The sequence below is a fragment of the Dipodomys spectabilis genome, unplaced genomic scaffold (genome assembly GCF_019054845.1).
Source record: "Dipodomys spectabilis isolate Male_0828 unplaced genomic scaffold, ASM1905484v1 ptg000108l, whole genome shotgun sequence".
Lineage (NCBI taxonomy): Eukaryota > Metazoa > Chordata > Mammalia > Rodentia > Heteromyidae > Dipodomys > Dipodomys spectabilis.
The window spans coordinates 6,636,611-6,663,492 of record NW_024870785.1 but is presented as its reverse complement, the minus strand read 5'-3'; the positions used below and the strand labels follow the sequence as shown (position 1 = coordinate 6,663,492).

The 26,882-nt window shown below is 38.4% G+C and overlaps 1 protein-coding gene across 2 annotated transcripts in view; it reads right to left on the bottom strand.

Moving 5' to 3' along the window:
• Positions 1–26,882, bottom strand: part of Ctdspl2 (CTD small phosphatase like 2) — a 63,094-nt gene that overhangs the window by 26,707 nt on the left and 9,505 nt on the right. The window contains exons 2-8 of one of the 2 annotated variants that reach the window (XM_042687627.1): positions 23,629–23,838; positions 15,842–15,980; positions 13,233–13,382; positions 10,737–10,952; positions 5,211–5,289; positions 3,858–3,969; positions 442–528 (exon numbers count right to left, since the gene is read on the bottom strand). In XM_042687627.1, the coding sequence (XP_042543561.1) occupies positions 442–528; positions 3,858–3,969; positions 5,211–5,289; positions 10,737–10,952; positions 13,233–13,382; positions 15,842–15,980; positions 23,629–23,814 (969 nt within the window). In that variant the 5' untranslated portion in view covers positions 23,815–23,838. The remainder of the gene's footprint in view (positions 1–441; positions 529–3,857; positions 3,970–5,210; positions 5,290–10,736; positions 10,953–13,232; positions 13,383–15,841; positions 15,981–23,628; positions 23,839–26,882) is intronic. The other variant, XM_042687628.1, reaches the window with a different exon arrangement.

Here is a 26,882-nt window from a genome sequence, read left to right as displayed (position 1 = left end):
GCAATAATTAGAAGAGTGTCTGGAATTTCTGTGGTTAACATTAAGTATGTCCAACAAACTAACTTTACAGATAACTCCTATAGGAAATAAAAGTGACCAACAAGGAATGAGTTTGTTTGTTTTTTAAATGAATTGGCTTTATGAAAAAAACACCAGATGTTAACTTGGCAAGTTCCTCTTGGGGGATCTATGTCAGTGCTTCTGCCTCCACCTGCTGGCAAAGATTATGAAAGTAGCTGATATCACTAGGTAAAAAAATCAGGGGGGTTTTGGTAATAAATGAATGTTCTTTTATGTAACTAACTAGCACAATGCTACTTTGTGTTACAGACTATTAAAATACTGGTGAAATCCATTAGAAAGTCTACAGAAAAACACACTGAACACCAATGTGTTCAATGACTAATAGGCCAAATATCAAATTTAAAAAAATTTAATTACCTGATAAATAACATCTTGGAAAAGGACTGGAAAGGTAAGTGCTGCATCTTCTAGCTCATTTAGACTACAGTGCACTAGTGTTTCATCCTTAAAAAAATAAAAAAATTAAATCAAGACATTAAGTTAACCTTTAAGTCTCTTGTTTACACAGAAACCCATACATATTTTTTGGGGAGAGGAGAGGGTGTCTTTAAGAAATGGCCTTGCTATATGGCCCCATGCAGCCTCCAACTCACAATCCTGCCTTTGCCTCTCAAATGCTGAGATTACAAACATACAAGCACTTGAAATAATTTTAAGTGGTCATGATCACCAAAAACATTAATTTTAAAAAGTACTCATTCTTTTTTTTTGGGTCCGGTCGTAGGGCCTGAACTCTGGGCCTGGGCGCTGTCCCTCGGCTCTTCAGCTCAAGGCTAGCACTCTACCACTTGAGCCACAGCGCCGTTTCTGGCATTTTTCTGCTTATGTGGTGCTGAGGAATCGAACCCAGGGCCTCAGGCATGCAAGGCAAGCGCTCTACCACTGAGCCACCTTCCCAGCCCCTAAAACATACTCATTCTTACATAGAATTTTAAAATGCTATACGTGGCATAGCAATTTAGGATAGGATTTTCTGAAGTCAATGATTCTCAAGTATAGTTCCTAAACCAAAAAACATCACCAGAATTATCTGGGAAGTATTTGGAAATGCAAATAAAATTCTCTAGCTACAATCTGAATGAGTCACTCAATAAGGGTTGCAGTTCAGCAATCTTTACTAACCTATTGTTCTAACTGATACAGACTCCAGATTGAGAAATACTGCTCTTAGTTTTGCAGCTGCCCAAACCACATGCATAATATTTCCCCTTCCTCCCTCTCTTCCTTTTTGCGGTAGCTCAGACTGGCCATACACTTGTAATACTGTTACCTCAACTTCCCAAGCGCTGTGATAACAGTCATGCACCACCATGCCTGGCTTTATTTTCTGTTAGTGGCATACCGGACTACACATTTCAATTCTTTCCTAGAACTGAATCATACCTAATTCTACTACTACTTCTTCAGCTTATTTTTACCTATTTCCATAAAATTACTTCTCTTCACATTAGACTCAAAATAATTTGGTCACAGGTTAATATCATGACCACTTCAACTCCTAATACCAAAATGGAGCAAAAATCACTTTCATTTTATCTTCTACTTACATATCAAATCTAAATTAATCATCAGTTCTGAAATTTCTTTCTCTTTTAAATAATTCCTTTTAGGGGTAGGAGAGCAGTACTGGGGACTGAAATCAGGACCTTGTGCTTTTGCAAGTTAGGGCTTGAAGGCATGGTTTAAGTGAGTGTGCTCAACTCTACCAGTTGAGACTGCCCCTACACCCTTCTTCCTCTACTGGTTTTTCAAATAGTGTCTTGCATTTTGCCCAGACTGGCCTGGATCACAATCCTACAGTTTATGCTTCTTTCCTAAGCTGGATGATAGGGTCTACCACACCCTGCTTACTGGATGGGGGCTAACATTTTGTTTGAGCTATACCAGTCATAAGTAGAATTGTAGTCCAGTCTGGCCCAGGGGGAAAAGTATGAGTCCTATAAGAAGAAATAATGAAATCTCCCCCTAAAAAAGAGGGATTGGAGGCATGGCTCAGGTGGTACAGTAAAAGCACAGATAAAGAATTTGAAACCCCGCCAGGCGCGCTAGTGGCTCACACCTGTAATCCTAGCTACTCAGGAGGCTGAGATCTGAGGATCGAAGTTCAAAGCCAGCCTGGGCAGGAAAGTCCTTGAGACTCTTATCTCCAATAAATTACTAGAAAACCCAAAGTGGTGCTGTGGCTCAAGCGGAAGAGTGCTCGCCTTGAGCTGAAGAACGCAGGGACAGCGCCCAGGCCCAGAGTTCAAGCCCCACGACCAAGAAAAACAAAAACAAGAATTTGAATCCCAGTCTCGGACAAAAAAAAAAAAAAAAAAAAAAAAAAGGACTTGACAGCTTTGAGTGGTAGAGTAGATGACTAGTAAGCACAAGGCACAGAGTTCAAACCTAAAACAAACAAGTAAAACAACAAACTTTTTCCTTAAGATAAATTTTCTGAGAAATAAATTACATCTTTAAATATAGGACAGTAGACATCATTTTTGCTAATATGAAATTATAAGTAGATGATAAATGTGGATAGCAAAAGATTTGAGACATTCAGTTTTCAAAGCTCTCCTGTGACTCAAGGATATATAAATTTCATAATGAAATATAGAAATTTTTTCAGGCAAGGGCCTTGCTTATTGTCCAGGCTGGCCTTGAACTCCTGGACTCAAGCTATCCTCCTACCTCAGCTTCTCCAGAAGCTTAGAAAACAGCTATGGACAGTGACATGTATGTTAGACTCTTAAAATCGTATCAAGAGAGCATACTGAAAAACTTTAATAGTGATAAGAAACTTTGCTGTGGGCACCAGTGGCTCACGCCTGTAATCCTAGCTACTCAGGAGGCTGAGATCTGCGGTTCAAAGCCAGCCGGGGGCAGGAAAGTCTGTGAGACTCTTATCTACAATAAACCACTAGAAAACCCGAAGTGGCACTGTGGCTCAAGTGGTAGAGTGCTTGCCTTGAGCTGAAGAGCACAAGGACAGTGCCCAAGCCAAGAGTTCAAGCCCCACAATCGGAAAAAAAAGAAAAAAAAAAAAAAAGAAAGAAACTTTGTTTTTGACTCTATTAATAAAAAAAAAAATCTAAAATTTAGGAATGATTCAAATTAAATTAGAGATTCTTGGGAAGGAAATAAAATATCGTAAGCTGGAAATATAGCTCAACTTGCTAGGCAAGCACTGGAATTTAGTACACGGCCCTAAATTTGATCTTTATCATCATAACAATCACAACAGTCTCAAGAATATAGGGAAGAATGGGTACCGTGGCACATGCCTGAAAGCCTAGCTACATGGTAGGCACAGGTAGGAAGATCACAGTCCAAGACTAGCCCAAACAAGAAGCATGACACTATCTGAAAAATAACTAAAGCAGAGTTGGAGGCATAGCTTAAGTGAGAGTGCCTGCCTAGCAAGTGTGCGGCCCCCCCAAAAAAAGAAAAGAAAGATGCAAACAAACAAAAGAAAGCAAAGAAGGGTTTTGATGTGGCTCAAGTGGCAGAGTGCCTACCTAAAAAGCATAAGGCCCTAATTACAATCCCCAGTACTGCCAAAAAAGTGGTAAGAATATAGAGAGGAAAACTCCTTTAAATCTAATTCTTAGAAGGCAAAATCCAATCAAACTAGGGATCCTAGCTTAAGACTATAAAAACATTTCAGAATACTCAGAGAGCATATTATAGTGTGATGGCTACTCATCATTTGCTTTCTTTTAGGCATTTTAGACTGTTAAAAAACAATTTAACTTCTTTTTTCTCTCTGGCTCTGAAGGTAATATGCTTACCAAGTCTAAAACTAGGGAGAATTCTGGTGTGCTTCTTGTTTTCAATGGAAGAGCAGGTTTCCTGTTGAGTTGTTCTTCTGTCAGTGGTGGAACGTGTTTGATGAAATAATACCTGTTAAGTGAAATTTTAAGAAAATTTCAACGTATCTCCTTTTGTTAAACTCAAACATATTACTAAATTCAGCCCATTAAAAAAATTGTTAATTAGCCCCACTATGGTACCTATATACAACGGAATATTATGCAGCCATTAGAAAGGAGGCATCTGCAGGGAAATGGATAGAACTAGAAAAAATCATGTTGATTTTTTCTGATACAACACAGTAAACAAGACTCGAGAAACAAAAGACCTCCACTCATCTGGTCGTATCATTACTAAATGACCCCATGCTGCTGACCACATATATGGTATTTATGTGCACATCAGAGGGAAACTAGGAGGAGCGCACAGAAAGAGGGGAACAACAGCGGAACCCATCAGCTGCATTGATCAAAATGAACTACGCAACCCAATGAAAGCAATGGGAGGGAGGGAATGAGAGGGAAAGAGAACAGCTGACACTAGCAAAAGGAAAGAAATGCACATATCACCTGATGTGGAAGAAATAACTGTGTTGTGAAAGCTCATAGAGAATTCACAAACTTTATAAACCACAATAAAGACAATTTTCCCCATGGGGGACAAAAAAACTACTATTCCTAAGTGACTGAGTATTTTAACTCTAAACACAGTACATGAAATCAAGATAAAAAAAATTGTTAATTAAGTAAAGTACATTTAACCCAGCAAAGAAAGCTTATAAAACAGAAGTGAAAATATACACCTGAGTATCTCCGTAACTCAGTATTAAAAGCATTCACCCCTCAAGGTTAGAGATTCCTCATAAGAGATTTTCCTCTTTTACTTGTGACAAACCCATCAAGGTAAATGTAATCCTAAAATGAAAATGCATTTAATAGATCTAATCTGCCAAAATCAACGCTTAGAAAGAATAACTAGTGCGGAGTACTAGTTGTTTACCCTTATGATCACATGGTTGACTGGGAACTGCAGCTCACTGCCCAGCAGTGTGGGAGGCACCCTATATGTATCCTGCTAACCCCCCAGAAGGGGAGAGGAGGAAGAGGTTTGGAGGTGCTGAGGAGGATCAAAATTCAATGCATATCTTTTTTGGACCATTGAAAAGTTGAAAAATTATTAAGGAAAGATGAATTTCATCTATTTATACCTAACACTGTCTATATTTGAAAGAAGGCTGAAGATGAACTGATGACTGGCTGGTTCTATGTCCATGCCATGAAATAAAACTTTCAATGAAAAAAGAAACAAAACAAAACAGAAAATCAACTCACGGGTCAAATACTTCCCAGTCTTCTTCATATGTGGCCTCTGCATGGGCTGATGAATAACCACTCTCTGGAGTAACTGGTGCTATTAAATGAAGTGAAAAAGAAAATGTTACTTTTTACTCACTGAATTATTCATTTTTATTGCTTCTATGCAAGACTTTTCCCAAGGCCCTGTGTATTTTAGCTTAAAGATGCAACTAATTCAGAAAGTTTTCAAAAGCCAATTTAGTAACATATAGCTGTAACTGTAAAAATTTACTATCAAAGACAAACTGGCAAGGGCTGGGAGGGTGGCTCAGTGGTAGAGTGCTTGCCTTGCACGCATGAGGCCCTGGGTTCGATTCCTCAGCACCACATAAGCAAAAAGAAAAAAGCCAGAAGTGGCGCTGTAGCTCAAGTGGTAGAGTGCTAGCCTTGAGCTGAAGAGCTGAGGGACAGCACCCAGGCCCAGCATTCAGGCCCCATGACCGGACCTCCCAAAAAAAAGACAAACTGACAAGCTACAACATGGTTAGTAGAATTAAGATCCCATCAACTAAGTTAATCTCTCCCTATCAACTTGTGTTTAGAAAATAATGTTGGGGTCCGGTGCTGGTAGCTCTTACCTGTAATCCTAGCTACTCAGGAGGCTGAGATCTGAGGACTGCAGTTCAAAGCCAGCCTGGGCAGGACAGTCTTTGAATCCCTTATCTCTAGTGAACCACCAGAAAACTGGAAGTGGCGCTATGGCACAAGAGGTAGAGCACTAGCCTTGAGCTGAAGAGCTGAGGGACAGCACCCAGGCCCAGAGTTCAAGCCCCATAATCGACAATAACAACAACAACAATAATGATGATGATGTTGGGGGAGAGGGGATAAAACCGAATAAAATTAAGTTTCTGTGGTTTGTTGTTGTTTTAGTAGTACTGTGATTGCACCCAGGGACTCAAGATTGCCAGATAGGCACTCTTCCTACTGAGCTACCTCTCAAATCTGCAAAATTCAACTTCAAACTGAGTATATTTGATAACCATAAAATTTCATGTTGCTCTGGTAACAGTAATAACATTACAAAGTAGTTACTTAAGCAGTCAATAAAAGGCATACTGATGACAAGAGATACAGTATTAAGTTTTGAGATCTGTGATACTGTTTTGTTTTTCAGTCCTAGGTCTTGAACTCTGGGCCTGGGTGCTGTCCCTGAGCTCTTCAGCTCAAAGCTAAGCTCTACCACTTGAGCTACAGCACTACTTCCAGCTTTTTCTGTTTATATGGTACTGAGGAATCAAACCCAGAGTCTCATGCACTCTACCACTGAGCCACCTTCCAAGCCCCTGTGATACTGTTTTAAGAAGTTCGTTTGTAACAACAGGAATGGAACTAGACGAAGATCATTATATTGAAGATCATTATGTTAAGTAAAAGAAGTCAGGCACAGAAAAACAACTTTATCATCCCACTTGCATGGCATCTAAAAAAAAAAGTTAATCTCATAGAAATTGAGGGTAGAATGGTTACTAGAAGCTGAGGGAGGGGGTTGATCAATAGGTACTAAATTTTGGTGTGCTATTGCTTGGCAGGGTGCTTACCAATAACAATACATACTATACTTTTCAAAAAGTTAGAGGAAAGGATTCTGAATATTTCATTAAGAAATGACACTTGAGCTGTACTGGTGGTTCACATCTGTAATCCTAGCTACTCAGGTGACTGAGATCTGAGGACTGTGACTCAAAGCCAGGCTGGGCAGGAAAGTCTGTGACACACTTATCTCCAATAAACCATCAGAAAACAAGAAGTTGATCTGTGGCTTAAAGTGGTAGAGTGCTAGCCTTGAGCAAAAGAGCTCAGGGACAGGGCCCAGGCTCAACTGATACACACAAAAAAAGAAATGATACTTGAAAAGATTAAAAAAAAAACCTTTAACCTGAAGTAAGAATTAAACAATGTACACAATTACATGGCATACCTCATTAATATGTATATGAGAGGGGGTCTTCTTATGTAACTTAAGACTACATACAAACACAACCTGTAGCCTATGCTGGCCTCAACCTCCTGAGGAGTGGAATACCATACCTTGCTGTTTCTGAGACAAAAATCTTACTATATATTTCAAGCTGGCCAGCAACTCCCAATCTCCATGCCTCATCAGCCTTCCAAGTACAGGAATATGTATAATTTTTATGATTTTATGTATTATAGTTTTTTTTTAAAAAGAAGTCCATAAACTCAAAGTTTTAATAAACTGTATTTATGCTTTTCTAGAAATCGCAAATCTATTTATGATCTTAAAAAGGCTGCTATATATACAAATCAGTCTTAGAACTTATTTTCCTTCTATCATACAACAACTTAAAAATACTCAAGAAGCAATTCTATTTCCTATGCCACATAGTTCATTCTGTTTGAGATACGATTGTGTTGTTTGATAAAACATTAGAGATATTATGCTGAGAATGTTTTTTTGTGTGTGCATGAGTACTGGGGCTTAACCTTTTTGCTTGGCTTATTTTGCTCATGGCTGGCACTCTACCACTTGAGCCACACCTGAATTCCAATGTTGAAAACTTTCAAAGAAAAATTACTATAAAAAAATTGAAGGAGGGCTGGGAAGGTGGATCAGTGGTAGAATGCTCGCTTTGCATGCATGAGGCCCTGGGTTCGATTCCTCAGCACCACATAAGGAGAAAAAGCCAGAAGTGGTGCCCAGAGTTCAGGCACCACGACTAACCAAAAAAGAAAAAAAGTTGCTGTGGTCCTACAGAAATGTAATGTTGGTGAACAAAGTTATTATGGTGATGACAAACTCACTACAGTGCATAAAAACATCATGGTATTTATATCCAATGAATGACATCAGATGTAAAACAGAATTGTTTACTTCATCTGTGAAAATTTAGATATATAATCAGTGAAAGATGATGGAAGATAAATCTTTCAACCAGCTTACTGTTTCAAATTCCTATTAATCTCAGAGAAAGGATATTTGCTGAGCCCCTAGATACCAAGTATTTTTCATGTTTCACATACTTACCACTCAAAACCCTGCATTATTATTGCCTTGTCTCAGGCTGGCTTAGAACTCTCAATACCCCTGGCCTCCCTGAGTGCGGAGATAACATGTATGCCACCAAGCCCAGCTATTTATTTATTCTGAGCTGTTTATTATTTTTGTCTCATTTTACTCATTTTACGGCAGTATAGAGGCTTGAACTCAGAATCTCAAGCTCTTATTCAGCTGGCTGAATAAGGGCTGCTGCTCTATCACCTGAGTCTTGCCTCAAATCACCACTTGGCTGGTTAACTGGAGATAGTCTTACAGACTTTTCTGTCTAGGCTTCAAATGGTGCTCCTCCAGGTCTCAGCCTCTTGAATAGGTAGGATTACAAGGGTGAGCCATCAGTGCCCAACTAAGCTACTGATTTGTGAAATGGGGTCTGCTGTGTTGCCTGAGCTTGTGATCCTCAGCCTTAGGCATGCTCCACTGGGCCAAGCTTGTTACCATTTTAAAGCTAAAAAAATCTGTTTCAAACTTCTCAAGAGCATAAGTAAGTTGTCCAACGTCAGAAGGCCAAAGAATAGGATAGTTAAGCTTTCTATCTTATTATCTATGGCTCTTCAGAGTTTAAAAAAAAAAAAAGTAGTATTTTGGTCATTTCTATTTTTTAAAATCAGTCTTATCTCTATTCTATCTTCTCATATCATCCCAGAGTAACTACATCAAAGTAACTGCTTCACAGAATAAACTGTTATAAAGTAATTTTTATAATTTATCTGTAATAGCACTATCATATTTAAGGTTTTCCCATACTTGATATTTTATCTAGATCATGAACTCTTCAGAATCAAGGAGCATATATCATCTTTATCAACAGTTGCCATCACAAAATATAAATGTTCAAGCTGGGCGCGGTGGCTCACACCTAAAATCCTAGCTACTCAGGAGGCTGAGATCTGAGGGTCGCAGATCAAAGCCAGCCCAGGCAGGAAAGTCCATGAGACTCTTATCTCCAATAAACCACGAGAAAACCATAAGTGGTGCTGTAGCTCAAGCGGTAGATCGCTCGCCTTGAGCTGAAGAGCGCAGAGACAGCGCCCAAGCCCAGAGTTCAAGTCCCACGACCGACAAAAAATAAAAAATAAATGTTCACAAGTATTAGTGAATATGAAGCATAACATTATAGATAGGAATCTTTTATTAGATAAATTTAAAATATATGGATTCCCAGTATGCTGCTGCTTTTCTCTTTACATTGTTATTAATGACCTGTACCATACAAGTTTCTTAATTGTTTCTTTTAAATGTTTTGTTTCAGTGTTGTTTTCAAAGTTTCTCCATTATAGTCAAAATTATAGTCAAAAGAAGTAGTCTACTTCTTTACATTAAAGCACATTTAATCAATACACATTTTCTGGGTCTCTCAAACACCTGACATAACAGAAATAGAAAACAAATTAAGATAAAATATCTACAGTTAGAGGTGTGGTTCAGGTAGTAAGAGTAACAGCCAATGAGCAAAAGCAAGAATCAGATAGTAAGTTTGACCCCTAGGTCTGTACCAGATAGCTATCCTCAGATTTGTTGTTGTTTGTTTTTTTGGTTGGTCATGGGGCTTGAACTTGGCCTGGGCACTGCTCCTGAGCCTCTGAGGTCAAAACTAGCACTCTACCACTTTGAGCCACAGCTCTACTTCCTCTCAGTTTTTTTTTTTTGGTTGGTCATAGGGCTTGAACTCTGGGCCTGGGCGCTGTCCCTGCGCTCTTCAGCTCAAGGTGAGAGCGCTACCACTTGAGCCACAGCAACACATCCAGTTTTCTAGTGGTTTACTGGAGATAAGAGTCTCATGGACTTTCCCGCCCAGGCTGGCTTTGAACCGCCATCCTCAGATCTCAGCCTCCTGAGTAGCTAGGATTACAGCATGAGCCACCTGCGCTCAGCTTTCTCTCAGTTTTATTTCACGTTTAAGAATAGTTCATACAACCTGTGGGTGGGAATGGAAGAGAAAAGCTGGGTGAACGGGTGTCCAAAAAGAAATGTACTCTTCACCTGACTTATGTAACTAACACCTCTGAACATCACCTTTATAAAACAATAAAAAATTAAAATTAAAATAGTTTAAAAGTTTCATGCTACATCTCTTATGAATTTCCACCACAGTTCTCAAAGGTAATATATTCTTGTTCTCTTTTTTTTCCTGTATTTCAATGGCAACTGACTTGGGAATAAACAATTACACCAGGTCTTTGTAACATTCCAGAGTTAGGCTGTATAACTAAGGTAACAGAAGTCCTTTAGGCCCTAGGCATGTCATTTATGAAATAAGTCTAAAGTTATGAGATGCCTGTATCTAGATAGAGAGCTCAGATATAAAAGTCTAAGACTAGTGTACATATTGGCTTTGGGATAAAGTTCTAGTTCCAATTTTAATTTTTCTTAACCTCAAAGAAGAAATAATTTTGCATTTAATCTTCCCTTTTAAGAGAGAAAAAATTCTGTATTTTTATAAATGTTCACAAAGATGTATTAAAAACAGAAATTTTCTTCACCTGTAAGGGGTGGGATATCACGGTTAACTGTTTCATCTGCTTCTTCTAAACCATTATTCATTGATGGCCTCACTTGAACTGCCTGATTTGAGTAAGCTGTTCCATTAGTTGATGTAGTAGTACTGGTAGTGATCTCATCCACTTGTTCCATGTCAAGCTGTTTTACTATCTCTTCAGCTTCCACAGCTTGCCCTGGGGAATCTGATCCTGATGTTCCTGAAATCAAATTCAGCATATTATCAGTCATTTAGAAAAACTAGAGGCAATCATCACTGTAAAACTTATTTACTAGACTAATAATTCATAAGAGCATAGCTGAGAATTCAACTGTTTAGTGAGGTTTTTTTTTTAGGCATTTCAATGAGTAATAAAAACTATTATAGAAGTATTTATAAGTTTTTCCTTAAGCTTTTGGCTGTTTAGAATTAATTTATGCAGTATATCTATTTACTTTTGGTTGTATAAGTTGAACTCAGGGCCTCTTACATACTAAGCACCCTTGAGCCATGCCTAAATTTTAATTTTTAGTTATTGAATAGAGCCTCATGTTTATGTTTGGACTGCCCTAGACCACAATTTTCCTATTTACTCTTCCCACATAAGCTGGGTTGACCATCCACAGTCACCCATTGGCTGAGATGAGTATCACTAACTTCTTTTCTGGGCTGGCCTTGAAGTATAAGCCTCTAGATCTCTGCTTCCCTAATAAATAGAATTACAGGTGTGAGCCACTGTGCCTGGCTTGTAGTCAAATAACAGCAATTCAGAACTTCTAGTCATAAACCAAATATCAATTACTAGTAAGCATTATATAATAGGCATTTATATATGTCCATTATCCTCAGCTTGTGATTCTCCCAATCCAAACACTAAGCATTCTAGGCATTGTGGAAAATGTAAATTTTCAAACAGAAGTAGTTATCTAAGAATAAACTAAATATTCCCTTTTTATTAGAAGACACAGAAGCAAGTACAAGTTGCTCACACCTATCATCCTGGCTACTCAAGAGGTAGAGGTTTAAAAAAAAGATCACAGTTCTAGGCCAGCCCCAAATAGAAAGTTGACCTGCTGGGCACCGTGGCATATACCTATCATCCCAGCTAAATGGGAGGCATAAACAGCAGGATCTCAGGCTACCACATGAACCACAGTTCCACTTCTTGCATTTTGCTGCTTAACTGTACATAAGAGTCTCATGGATTTCTCTACGCAGGCTGAACAGCAATCCTCAGATCTTTGCTTCCTGAGTAGCTAGGATTACAGGTACGAGCCACTGGTGCCTAGCAGGATAATTTTTAGTGTGTTTATAATCTAACTCTAATCTAATTTGAATTAATTACTTTTCTGTATCAAAAATCCCTTTGGAAGCCAGGTGCCAGTGGCTTACGCCTGTAATCCTAGCTACTCAGGAGGCTGAGATCTGAGGATCGTGGTTCAAAGCCATCTCAGGCAGGAAAAGCCATGAAACTCTCTCCAATTAACCACCAGAAAAGCTTATGTGGTGCTGTGGCTCACGCCGTAGAGCACTTGCCTTGAGCTGAAGAGCACAGGGCCAGCACCCAAGCCCAGAGTTCAAGCCCCACAACCAACAAAAAAAGAAGAAAAAAAATCCCTTTGGAGGAAAAAAATAACCAAATGTTAAAAAAAAAAAAAAAAAAAAAGCAAAAAACCAACAACTGCTATAATCATCATATGGAGCTGGTGTCTGTGCCTCATATCTATAAATCCTAGCTACTCAGGAGGTTAACATTAGAGGATTGAGATTTGAAGCCATTAAATCCAGCCGAGGCAGAAAAATCCACGAGATTCTTTCTCTAATAATCCAGAAAAAAGCTAGGTAGGAGGCTTGGCTCAAGTGCTGAGTGCCACGCATATACTAGTAAGGCAATCAAGAGCATGAGGCCCCAAGTTTAAGCCCCAGGTACAAGAGAAAAAAAAGTCATATGGTGGGGCTGGGAAGGTGGCTCAGTGGTAGAGCGCTTGCCTTGCATGCCTGAGGCCCTGGGTTCGATTTCTCAGCACCACATAAGCAAAAAGAAAAAAGGCGGAAGTGGCGCTGTGGCTCAAGTGGTAGAGTGCTAGCCTTGAGCTGAAGAGCTGAGGGACAGCGCCCAGGCCCAGAGTTTGGGCCCCACGAACGGACCCAAAAAAAAAAAGTCACATGGCTTGAATCAAAGATTTTCAATGAATTCCATTTTAATGACCCATAATATTCAAAATGCTTCATCCCAACACACTAAAAAGGTCCCTCTAGGCCAAAGTCTATCAATTAGTTTTCAGAAAATGGAAGCTGAGTTCACAATAACAGGATTAAACATAACTTAAAATATTTTAGTTATTAAAAAAGTACTTTCAATGAACTACATATTTTATTAAGGTTGTAAATAAATACAAGAAGTAGATGAAATACACCAGTAACATATAAAGGATATATTTTTTAAATCGCTAATTATGGCTGCTGCTACTTACTATATAAAAAAGATTTATACACTTACCATTTTTATTTGCTGGTGAAAAAAAGTTGAAGACAGGAGAAAATATGGTCCCCAACAATGTAGTCCTTGGAGGACTTCCAGAGGAAGGATTATCTTCCAATTTCCCATTTTGTTTTACATGTTGATTTGTCATTTCATAACTACCAGCTTCTAAGAAACAAAAGAAAAAAATCATTATCTTGAAAACAATGATTTTCAGATACAAGCTAGAGTTAATTTAAAAACAACTTACTTCATTAAGCAGACTAATGCTAATATTCAAGAATGTTTACTAAAAAATTCTGAGGTAAGTCACTTATAAATTTGGGGATCTTAATGGGTCTATAATGGTTTACACATGCTAATATTTACTGAGATTTTCAAAGTAAATTTTAAATCTAGAATTATATAGACAGAAACTTCAGATCAACATGGCACAACAGAATATGAAGATAATTCTTTGTAAGGAAAGAAAGAAATTAACAAGACCACAAATATTGGGTTTTGTTCACATTTCTAGAAGCTGCCTACTTCAAAAATCTTCCCACATACCTATCACTAATAAATTACAGCGAAGTGAAATAAAGGCAATAAATTCTACTATGAAGCAGAAAACTGTACACAGTCATGTCAACATTTACTTAGATGGGCTGAAGACTACCTTAATGGTACAGCACTTGCTAAGCACATACAAATCCCAAGGTTAGATCCACAACTCCACCAAAAAACAAAGGTAACATTTCAGGGCTAGTGGTAAAGCCCAGGACAAGCTTATTATGTACAAGGTACATGTAATATGTACAAACTCAGTATATACAAGGTAATGAGCTCTTTTCCAAGCACCACCCCAAACAATAAAAAAAATTGTTCACAGGTATTGCCCTATTTCAGTGTGCTACAAAGATTAACAAGTTTTTGTTTTTGTTTTTTTTTGGGTCCGGTCATGGTGCCTGAACTCGGCCTGGGCGCTGTCCCTCAGCTCTTCAGCTCAAGGCTAGTGCTCTACCACTTGAGCCACAGTGCCACTTCCGGCTTTTTTCTTCTGCTTATGTGGTGCTGAGGAATCGAACCCAGGGCCTCATGCATGCAAGGCAAGTGCTCTACCACTGAGCCATCTTCCCAGCCCCCAACAAGTTGTTTTTTAAATAGAAAAAAAAATCAAATATTTTGGAAATATAAAGTCAAACATTGTTTTTAACTTCCCTTTGATCCTCAACAACTTTTACTTTTACCGCATTTCTTAAAATGCTTATTTCTCTCTTTTCTGTTCCTTTTTCTAGATACTAGTCACTTTAGATAACATCATACTGCACTGGGGAGCTAAGGAAGAAGTTATTACTGTTGTGTTTAGAGACCTTTGGTTAAAAAAGAACTCCATGTTCTCTAAAAGTTTTGTTCTTTAAAGCTTTGTCTGCTTGTCTTTAATGTTTTTCCCTTCCATTTTGACTTTGAGGAGATTTACAGCTAAACAATAAATTACTGATAGGATTTATCAACATCTAGTACTAGTGGCATTTATGCCTGGTAATTCTTAGCTGTTCTATGTTGCTCACTGCAGGATACTTAGTAGCATCCCTGTCACATTCTTGGCTTGATATTTATTCTAACCTCTCCACAGGATGTGACAACTAAAGAGATCTAGACATAAACTACTAACCAGTGGGAACATATCACTTGTACTTAAGAACTACTGACCTAAAATAACATGACCCAGAAATAAACTTTTGTACACATTTCAATTAAGTTGGCACAATTACTGCTGCTTTAGGAAATGAGCCTATTAAGAGATAAAATGTTGCTCTATACCAATTCTTTCTTTTTTGTGCCAATCCTGGGGCTTGATCCCCCTGAACAAATTTTTTTGTTCAAGGCTAGTACTTAACCACCTGAGCTACAATGCCACTTCCAGCCTTTTCTGAGTAGTTTGTTGTAGATAAGAGTCTCACAGACTTTCCTGCCCAGGCTGGCTTTGGACTGTGATCCTCAGATCTCAGCCTCCTGAGTAGCTAGGTTTACAGGCCTGAGCCACCAGTCTCTAGCATCAATTCTACTTTTGATGCTGGAAATCATAATACAATGTGCAACCCAGAGCTTACAAATGGCTAGGCAAGGGCTCAACCACTGACATATACCTTAAGCCTCAATCTATACACACTTTTATAATGAAACATGTAAGTCTTGTTTGTAAGTCTTTATTTGAATACATTAAAAAAATTTCTTTTGGTGCTGGTGCCAAGGCTTAACTCAGGGCCTCAAGCTGTTGGTTGGCTTGCTTGCTCACAGCTATACCATGTGAACCACAACTCTAGTCCAAGTATTTTGCTGGTTATTTGGAGATAAGCAGCTCATTCTTTTCTGCCCATACTTGTTTCAAAACACAATCCTCTAGGTTTTAGCCTCTTAAGTAGCTAAGATTGATTATAAGCATGAGCCATCAGCACTCAGCAAAGTACACTTTTTAAAAAAGAAGACTAATTTTTATTTAATTTTTGTTATTAACACAACATACATTACAAAAGGAAGTAAAAGGTGCTCAAAGTAAAATTTTTGGCTTTTTTTTTTTCTGTAACCTGAGTGGTGAGAAATCTCTGCTTACACTTAAAAAACACAATATCTAAATATGAACAAACCTCCATTTACTTGACTTTTCCGTCTTACTCGAGATAACTGTTTATTAGGCTTTTCTCCTGCTCTTGGTGTTGATGTGATCAAATTGTTATCTATATCACGTTCAATTCTACTCCGTTTCGAAGGGTTTTCTCTTTCTTCCTTAAAATATAATGAAAAAACATGCACTGAGTACAATCATTCTGACATACAAATTACATTTCTTTTTCTTTCTTCTTTCTCTCCTTTCTTTCTTTCTTTCTCTTTTCTTTTTTGCTGGTTGTAGGGCTTGAATTCAGTTCCTGGGTGCTATCCCTAAGCCTCTTTGTGCTCAAGGCTAGCACTCTATCACTTGAGTCACAGTGCCACTTCCAGTTGTTTTTTGGTTTTTTTTTTTGCTGGTCGTGGTGCCTGAACTCCGGGGCTGGGCACTGTCCTTCAGCTCTTCAGCTCAAGGCTAGTGCTCTACCACTTGAGCCACAGGGCCACATCTAACCTTTTCTGCTTATATGGTGCTGAGGAATGGAATCCAGGGTCTCATGCACGGCAAGCACTCTACCACTGAGCCACCTTCCCAGCCCCAACTTCCAGTGTTTGATCAGTTAATTGGAGATAAGAGTCTCACAGGGACTTTCTGCCTAGGCTGGTTTTGAACTGCGATCCTCAGATCTCAGCCTCCTGAGTAGCTAGGACTACAGGTATGAGCCACCAGTGCCTGGCCAAATTACATTTCTTAAGTGGTAAAATACATTTTTAATATATTTTTTATCTAAATACATTTTAAATATACTTTTCTCTGGTTTTTATAATATAGAAAATCAAAATGTATTAATATCAGAGTAGTTTAAAAAACAGAAAAGTGTTTAAGTACTCTTTACAAGAATTGATGTAGTTACTGCACAAAAATATAATTACAGCATCCCCACAATTCAGACTCTTTCTTCCTAAATTTTCCATACTACAAAAATACTGAATTGGATAATGTACTCTCATTTTTTGGACATTTCTCCCTAATAGAACTTTTCTAAAGAACAGAGACTATTTCTTCCTTGAGTACCCAGTGTAAAGAGGAAGCCCTACTGGATGAGTTGGCATTTACATATTATCAAAATATAAGGTCTGCCACTGCCACACCCTACTGCCAGTTTCAATTATTTAGATCCCCAAATTAATACCAAAGAGTCCACCTCTTAATAAAGATCTCTGTTTGCTGCCTTATTTGGATCAGTCCATATGATCCATTTATACTAGTCTTGCAATATGATTGACTAAAACAACAAACTTCCAGGCTTTAGCTTGATTTGTTTTTCTCCACTAATACAACTATTTTTCTTATTGTAAAAGACTCCATCCATTGCATGAGTCATTTTTTCCATTACTGTAATATTTGTCCTACAATGAATTACTTGTTGACTTAAGGAGACTACTTAAATCATTTAATAAGAATTACATATCCAAATCTGTGTATTTAATTTATACATATCAACATTCTTACTCAACAGGAGTAATTTTTCCTCTTTTTGCTTTGAATAACTAATAATATTAGCTAGAACATATTTTTTTAAAGTTGACTATTATTAGATTTTTGTTTGTTTGTTTTTTGCCAGTCCTGGGGCTTGTGAACACAGGGCCTGGGCGCTGTCCCTGAGCTTCTTTTTTGCTCAAGGCTAGTACTCTACCACTTGAGCTTTGCCCAGGCTCTGAAAAAATAAGTAAATAAGCCGTTCAGTATACTAAGCACAGCCTCCCCCTTGAAGAAGGTTATTAGTATGGCTGCTATACCACAAATTAGCTGTAACAAACATTACTTATTATTTCTAAAACTCCTGTATGCTGAAAACCCTAAAATAGCAATGCTTATGAAAAAAATAGGCCCAGCAAAACCTATGAAGGACATGTTGAGGGAGACTATTCAATGCTCCTGCAACTCAGTAACCATAGCACTAATGCAAACATGACCTCCAAGATAACTTGGATATCCCAGACTACTTTAAAAACTTCAAAGCTGGGGCTGGGAAGGTGGCTCAGTGGTAGAGTGCTTGCCTTGCATATGATTCCTCAACACCACATAAGCAAGAAAAAAAAAAAGCCTGAAGTGGCGCTGTGGCTCAAGTGGTAGCGCACTAGCCTTGAGCTGAAGAGCTGAGGGACAGCACTCAGGCCCAGAGTTCAGGCCCCATGACCAGACCCCCCCACCCCAAAAAAAAACAACAAAAAAAAACTTCAAAGCTGTCTCCAACAATACAAAATAAAGGTACTAGAAACTATCAAGAAGAAACAAAGGGTTTACCTCACTTGAGAAGTGGGAATCCCAATCCCTAAAGGCTACTGTCAAGTTGGGCACAATAGGAAAAGCAAACCTATAAACCTAGGTAGCTCTCTGGCTCATAGTAGAGGTTATCATTTAAAAATTAAAAATAAGTTAGGCATGGAAGATCATGATTATAATCCAAGAACTCTCAAGGCTAAGGCAGGAGAATCAAGAGTTCAAAGGCAGCCAAGTCCACATAGTGAAATTTGATTAAAAAAAATTTTTTTTTAAGGAGAAAGATGAGTGAACTGGAAGAAAATGAAGAGAAAGAGGAAAGAGGAAGAAGAGCAAGTAGGAAAAGGACAGGAAAGAAGAAGAGGAGAAGGAAGACAATGATGGAGGAGAGCGAAAGGGAGGAAGAGAGGCCAAAACATCTCAAAAGATAAAACCTGCCAGGCACCAATGGCTCAAGCCTGTAATCCTTGCTGCTCAGAAGGCTGAGAGCTAAGACCATGATTCAAAGAAAGCCCAGGCAGGAAAGTCTATGAGACTCCTACCTCCAATAAGGTAGCAAGTCAAGAGCCCTCAGAACAAATCAAATACTATATCACCTTGATCTGGGATTTCTAGCCTGTAGAACACCTCTGTTTCTTAGGCTAAACAGATGATACACACACACTGGCTATTTTTTGAGGCTAGTGAGGGTGGTCATAGGGCTTGGACTCAAGGTTTAGGCATAGTCCTGAACTCTTTTTGTGCTCAAGGCTAGTCTCTACCACTTTGAGCCACAGCATCACTTCTGGCTTTCTGGTGGTTAACTGGAGATAAAGAGGCTGGCTTTGAACCGAGATCCTCTGATCTCAGCCTCCTGAATGGCAGGACTACATGTGTGAGCCACCAGTGCCAGATCACAATGGCTATTTTATGGCAAAATTAGGATTATAGATAGAAATTCACAGGCAATATAAAAAAAGTAAAATAGCAAGAACACTACTAGAAATCTTAACAGTAAAATAAGAATAAAAATAGTACAGATATACAAATAAGGCAGGTAAGCAAGTTTCTAAAAGAAAACCTCATGAGATAGTCAGAAAGCAATGCCAAATACCTAAGAAAGGACCGATACTCAAGCAAGAGAAAGCAAGAAATTTTGCCTAAATATTTCAATTCTACTAAAACAGTTATGAAAATCCAAAAGAAAAAGATAAGGTATGAAAGATTCCAAGGTATCAGCACTGGGAGTTGTCTAATCTGGACTTAAAAAGGATACTTGAGGAAATAAGTTCATCATTCAGTCAGAAGAGCCAGACAAGGTAATTAGGAACCTACAACCCAACACTTGGGAGATTGAGGCAGGAGTCTGAGCTACACAGTGAGACTCACAACTAGAGATGTGGCTCAATGGTAAGAGTGTAAAGCCCTGGATTTGAGCCCCAACACTATCAAAAATGAAAAAACAAAAACAAAAAACATAAAGACAATAATGATATATGTACAGAATACTAAGAGAAAACATTCTGTAAAATAACAAAAGCAATGAGCTTTGAGCTGATAATACATAATGAGCAAATGAAAAAGTGGGCAGCATAAGACATGATTCTTATTTACTTTTATCAAGAATACTGTGCATACTAGAGATTGGAATACTGTATGTATTGCTATACAGTATCTAATTACTTTATGACAGTAAATAACTGTCCCTGCTAGAAATGCAGTTATATACAATGCATAAGAGTGTAGTCTCTGGGGCTGGGAAGGTGGCTCAGTGGTAGTGTGCTTGCCTTACATGCATGAGGCCCTGGGTTCGATTCCTCAGCACCACATAAGCAAAAAGAAAAAAGCCGGAAGTGGCGCTGTGGCTCAAGTGGTAGAGCGCTAGCCTTGAGCTGAAGAGCTGAGGGACAGAGCCCAGGCCCAGAGTACAGGCCCCACGATCGGACCCCCCCCCCAAAAAAAAGAGTGTAGTCTCTGAACCAGACTAAATGGTGGTAGTTTCCAGTGTTGACACTTAACTAGCTTTAAAGCTAAGTAACCCTGAAAGAGTTATTAAGCACCATGTGCCTTAGTTTCCTCATAGGTATTATAATACAGATGACAGTACATATACCTCATTTGTAAGGCTTAAGTAATACACTTAAAACACTAAGAACAGTGGTTGATACATAGTAACTACTAGCAATTATTGTACTGTTCTTTTTTTATCATTATTATCCTGGGAAAGTTATTAATTATTACATTTATTACTATTATTATTACTATTATTATTGTATTACCTAATTTCACTTTTCCTCTGTTCTATAAAATATAAAAATAGGAGCCAGGTGTCAGTGGCTCACACCTGTAATCCTAGCTACTCAGAAGGCTGAAATCTGAGGATTGCAGTTCAAAGCCAGCCTGGGCAGGAAAGTCCGTGAAACTATCTCCAATAAACCACCAGAAAGCTGGAAGTGGTGCTGTAGCTCAAGTGGTAGAGCGCTCGCCTTGAGCTGAAGAGCTGAGGGACAGCACTCAGGCCCAGAGTTCAAGCCCCACCACTCCAGAGTTCAAGCCCCACCACTGACTAAAAAAAAAAAAAAAAGTCAAGCACTAGTGGCTCACCCCAATAATCCTAATACTAGCTACTCAGGAGGCTGAGATCCTAGGATCACAGTTCAAAGCCAGCCCATGCAGGAAAGTCAGTGAAACTCTTATTTACAATTAACTAGAAAACCGGAAGTGGTGCTGTGGCTCAAAGTGGTAGGACACTAGCCTTGAGAGAAAAAAACTCAGGGACCACACTCAGGTCCTGAGTTCAATACCCATGACTGACAAAACAAACAAATAAACAAAAAATATGGTTATAAGAATTAAGGAAAGAATAGAGATTAAGAGGCTGGGAAGGTGGCTCAGTTGTAGAGCGCTTGCCTTGCATGTATAAGGCCCTGGGTTCAATTCTTCAGTGTCACATAAGCAAAAAGAAAAACAAGCCGGAAGTGGCGCTGTGGCTCAAGTGGTAGAGCGCTAGCCTTGAGCTGAAGAGCTGAGGGACAGCACCCAGGCCCAGAGTTCAGGCCCCACGACCGGACCCAAAAAAATAAAAAATTAAAAAAATTAAAAATAAATAAAAGAATAGAGATTAAAATGATTGACAAGATTTGTTTTTAAGTACAACAGAATGTAATACCACAATAGAAGAAAGGCTAGGTCAAAGGAATAAATATGAACACATGTCATATGACACAAGACAAAATTATCTTCATTTTTGGCTATTATCTTCATAAATAGAAGATCATGAGAGTGATCACCAGAGTGATCTATAGCATAAAGTGTCACGTAACAAAAACCAGAAATATTTACCCTAGATAACGATTAAGAGACTGCACTTGTACATGAAAGGGAACACAGTAGCTGTTTTCAAGTGAAAGAATTAAAAAAGAAAAAAAAAAGAATTGATGAGAAAGTAAAGAGTAGAAGTTGGGGATTTAGCTCTGTGGAAGAACACTTGCATAGCAAGTGTAAAGCCCTGAGTTCAGTCCTCATTCTGGAAAAAAAGAAAAAAAAGGTAAAAAGATCACAAAACAAAACAAAACCCAAAGCAATTAGAAAGTAAGTGTAGATAGGAAGCACTCTGTAACAATTTCAGTTGTTGAAGGAATGAACTGATAAATAGTAAGTATCCCATCAAGAAAGAGTGATAACAACCCACTGGGAATTTAAAGAGCAAGGAATTCATGTTTCCAGAAGAAATTTGTTTTTTATTATATAATAAACTAGAATACTTGTACTGTCATAATTTAAAAATTAAAATTAACAATTACAATATTAGTAGCAAGCTGTAGGTCCTGAGTACAAAACCTAATATTGAAAAAAAAAGGTTAAAATTATTATTAGAAAGACGAAACAAAAGTAAATGAACAAGCCAAGATCAAGGTAGCTCATACCTGTAATCCCAGCTCCTTAAGAGGCTGAGATCTGAAGATCTCAGTCCAAAGCTAGCCTAGGCAGGAGAGTCTGTGAAACTCTCATCTTCAATTATCCACCAAAAACACTGGATGTGGAGCTGTGGTTCAAGTGGTAAAGTGCTAACTTTAAGTAAAAAAGTCCAGGCACTGAATTCAAGCCCAAGGACCAGCACAAAAACAAACAAACAAAATCCTATACAAACACAGAATACTTCTAAATCTTGATCAATGGATGTTATTTTTCATACTTTGCTTAAAATTTTTTTTTGGCAGCACTAGATTCAAACCCAGGGAGTCATGCTTGCTAGGAAGATGTTCTACCACTGGAGCAACACACTCAGCCCTTTTGCTTTACTTTAGTTATTTTCTGGGATAGGTTCTCTCTATATTGCCCAGGCTACTGTGGATCATTTCCTATAGGAACAATTGTCTTTCTATTCATGATCATTACCCTAAACAGCTATGATGACAGGTATATGCCATCATTCCCATCTTTTTACTAGTTGAGATGAGGATCCTGCAAACATTTTGGTAAGGCTGGCCTTGAGCACTGATCCTCCTAATCTCTACCCTCCTAAGTAGCAACAATTACAGGCATGAACCATCGAACCTCTCAAGCTTTGTTATAATTTTATTACAACAAAAGCTACACTATAAGACAAAATAGTGTTTTATTTTGCTCTCTCTCTCATAGTAATATTTAATTTGTAATAAAAACTTTATCAATCAAATAATGATCCCCAAAACACCACAAATAGTCATAACAAAATCTCATGATGAGTAACACTCTGCATTTATAAAGTGCATTAAAATTTCTGACACTGCTTTTCAGCCTAGTTGTACCATCAAATCTGAAATTAATTCTGGAATAAAGCACTTGTATTTATTACTGACTACATTCCTTGGGAGTAAATGACACTTAAGCCAGTCAAGTTAGTCTACCATACGAATCTGGAGCATATAACTTGGTCAGTGTTCATTTCATACAATTCATATGCGTCAATACATTTTCATTATACAATGTTAGCATTCAAGAAGATAAAAGAAACCATTATAGCCATACACTAGTGGTTCATGTCTGTAGTTCTAGCTGCTCAGGAGGCTGAGATCTGAGGACTGCAGTTTGAAGCAGACCAGGCAAGAATCCATAAGATTATCTCCAATGAATCAGCCAGAAGCCAGAAGTGGAGCTCTGGCTCTAGTGGGTAGAATGCTAGTGTTGAAGAAAATGTTAAGGGACAGTACAAAGGCCCAAGTTCAAACTCTAGTACTGGCACAAAATAAAATAAAAATCAGCTTCCTAATCAGATGGTATGTAACATTTAACAAGAAAAATTTCCCTTGAAATAAAAGAACTAGAAATAACTCAAGTAAAATAAGGAACATTTTATTTTCCTTTCCATAATTCTATGCTGAAAAAAAAAACAAAGGATAAGTAAATTTGTTTAGTGGAATGTTCATCTTGAATTTCATTAACTATTTAGCACATAATCTTAAAAGGAAAATAACACCAAAATGTAGACATCCCATTAAAATGGACTCTACTAATATCAATTTCTTATCTACTCATGCTTAGAGATAATACGTTTTTAATGTAAGCATGAGATAAAACCTTTACCTTGGGTGTGCTTCCTTTGATGAACTTTTTAATTGAAGACAGTAAGCCGGTTTCATTCTTTGATGGTTTTTCTCCTCCTGAAGGCAGGCTATCATCAACCTCTGAGTATTTCCTTTTTGCTCTGGCAGTGCGCTGTGTTTGAATTTGATTTGATTGCTGAGAAGTCTTCCGCGTTCTCAGCCTCATCTTTTATGGGTGCCACATGTAAAACTATAATAGAAAAATAGCAAAGGCTATTAAAATCCAACCTAGTGCTCCCAAATATGATCAGCTTATATGATAAAAAAAAAAACTTGGTTAGTTAAAATTAAAAAAACCTCAGGCCTCTAAGGAGATTGAAATAAACATTTTAAATGAAAGGCACTATGCTCTGTATTTTACACGCATTATCCCAAGTAGCCTTTCCAATAACCTCTGAAATACTACATCCTACAATTGAGTGTTATACCAAGTAGTGCATGTTTTTTTTTACAACACTAAGATCTGTTGACCCACTCCAAAATTATCATTTGTTTAATCATTCATTTATTCTACAAATATTTAACCACATTTGAGGCACAAGTCTAGGTAAGCACTGAGAAAACAGCAAAGTAGGGAATGGTTGACTTTCTGACCTTACAAAGCAGTGGTGAAAAATATGATTTAGTGAATAATTCCAAAATTTTTTTTTTATTATTTTTTTTTGGGGGGTCCGGTCATGGGGCCTGAACTCTGGGCCTGGGCGCTGTCCCTCAGCTCTTCAGCTCAAGGCTAGCACTCTACCACTTGAGCCACAGCACCACTTTCGGCTTTTTTCTTTTTGCTTATGTGGTGCTGAGGAATCGAACCCAGGGCCTCTGGCATGCAAGGCATGTGCTCTACCACTGAGCCACCTTCCCAGCCCCTAATTCCAAAAATTTAAGTCTAATAACAATCATGTAAGTACAAGAAAAAGCAACTCGTTTATTTTGAGATATTCCAATTTACCATACATAATGATCCATTTTATTGGTCATGGGGCTTAAACTCTGGGACCTAGGCACTGTCCCTCAGCTTTTCAGCTCAAGGCAAGTGCTCTACCACTTGAGCCACAGCGCCACTTCCCATTTTCTGGTGGTTTATTGGAGATGAGTTCATGGCTTTTCCTGCCCGGGCTGGCTTTGAACCTCAATCCTCAGATCTCAGCCTCCTGAGTAGCTAGGATTTACAGGCATGAGCCACCTGCTCCCAGCCATAATGATTCTTTAAAAACTGAATTCAGCCAGGCACTGGTGGCTCACGCCTATAATCCTGTGATACTCAGGAAGGAGATCTGAGGATCTCAGTTTGAAGCCTGCCCAGGCAGGAAAGTCCATAAGAGTCTTCAATACTCAGAAAAAGCCAGAAGTGGTGCTGTAGCTTAGGTAGTAAGAGTGACAACCTTGAGTGAAAGAATCTCAGGAGCCGGGTGCCAGTGGCTCACGCCTGTAATCCTAGCTGTTCAGGAGGCTGAGATCTGAGGATCGAGGCTCAAAGCCAGCCTGGGGAGGAAAGTCCGTGACTTTTATCTCCAATAAACCACTAGAAAACCGTAAGTGGGTACTGTGACTCAAGTGGCGGGGACAGTGCCCAAACCCAGAGTTCAAGCCCCACTACCGACAAAAAAAATTAAAAAAAAAAAGAAAAAAAAGAATCTCAGGGATAGCACCCAGGCCCTGAGTTCAAGTCAAGTCCTAGGACAGGCAAAAAAAAGAAAAGAAAAGAAAAAAAAAAAAAAAAAACACTGGACTCAAGAGCTGGGCCTGGTGGCTCACATCCACAATCACAATTACCTGAGTTGAATCATGGTGCAAGGCCAGCCCAGGCAAAAAGTTATCCAGACTGCATATCTCAACAAATAAACAATAAACTGAGCAAGGTGGCAAGTGCTATAATTCTAGCTACTTGAAGGCTATGACAGCCAGTCCTAGAAAAAACATAAGACTCCATTAAAAAAAAAAAAGAAAAACTAAAACAGAGGACTGGCAGTGTGGCTCAAGTGGCAGAGAGTTTGCCTAGCAGATTCAAGTTCAGCACCAGTACTGAAAAGAAAACAAAGCAAGCAAAACTGGATTCTGGGACCAGAGATGAGGCTCAGTGGAAGAAAATGTACATAGTACTTGGATAGCACACATAAGGACCTAGGTTCAGTTCTCAGCACCACAAAAATCAAGGAAGAACACCACCACCAAAAAAGGCTAGAGTCATATCAAAGAGAAATTACCAAGGCTATTTGAACTACATTTTAGTTACCTATTTGATATGGGTACTTGACATGTTCAACCTTTTCATTATTGCCATTATACCCTAAATGTATAACTACTTACATAGCAAGTAATCTAAAGATGATTTAAAGAATATAGGGGGATGTCTGCAGGTTAAAGAAAATGTGACACTATTTTATTTAGTAGATTCAAATGTTTATGGATTATGATACCTGTGGAGGGATCCTGGAAGCAGTCTTCCACATTTACCTTAATATCTTGAGAAGATATGAAGTTGTTTACAATAGTGGTCAATTACATAAAAAGGTCTCTAAGCACCTTAAAACTCCTAAAGGTATAAAAATTCCTAGCAAATATTAGAAAATCTTCACTGGTAAGTCTCAGATGGTATGTTTTTACTAGTTTTAACAGTCACAGGGAAAAAAATTTTTTTTTAAATAACAGAAATTACAGCTGGGCACTGATGGTTCACTCATATAATCCTAGCTCCTCAAGAGGCTGAGATCTGAGAATCACAGTTCAAAGCTGGCCCAGGCAGAAAAGTCTATGAGACTCATCTCCAATAAACCACCAGAAAACCAGAAGCGGTGCTGAGGCTCGAAGTGGTAGAGTGCTAGCCTTGAGCAGAAGAACTCAGTGGCAGTGCCCAGGCCCCGAATTCAAGCCCTACAATAACTTCCCTTCAACAGAATGTTTGGTCTCCCCTAAATCCTATGCTAAAATATAATCCCTATATGATAATTGGCCTTTGTGAGGCAATTAGATCATTGCTTTGTCATCATGAATTGGATTAGTGCCATTATAAAAGAGAAAGGTAAAGGCATGTATCAGACCCAGGGTTACATATTAGATGCTAAATTTGCTTGCACCTTGGTCTTAAGAATTCCTACCATACAGAATCCAAGAAATAAATTTCTGCTGTTTATCAAATACTCGCCTAGATTATTTATGTTTTAGAAACTGGTATGGACCAAGATCCTGCCAAATTTGAAAGAATTACCAGATAAGTCTCCATTTTCTAAATAACGTTTT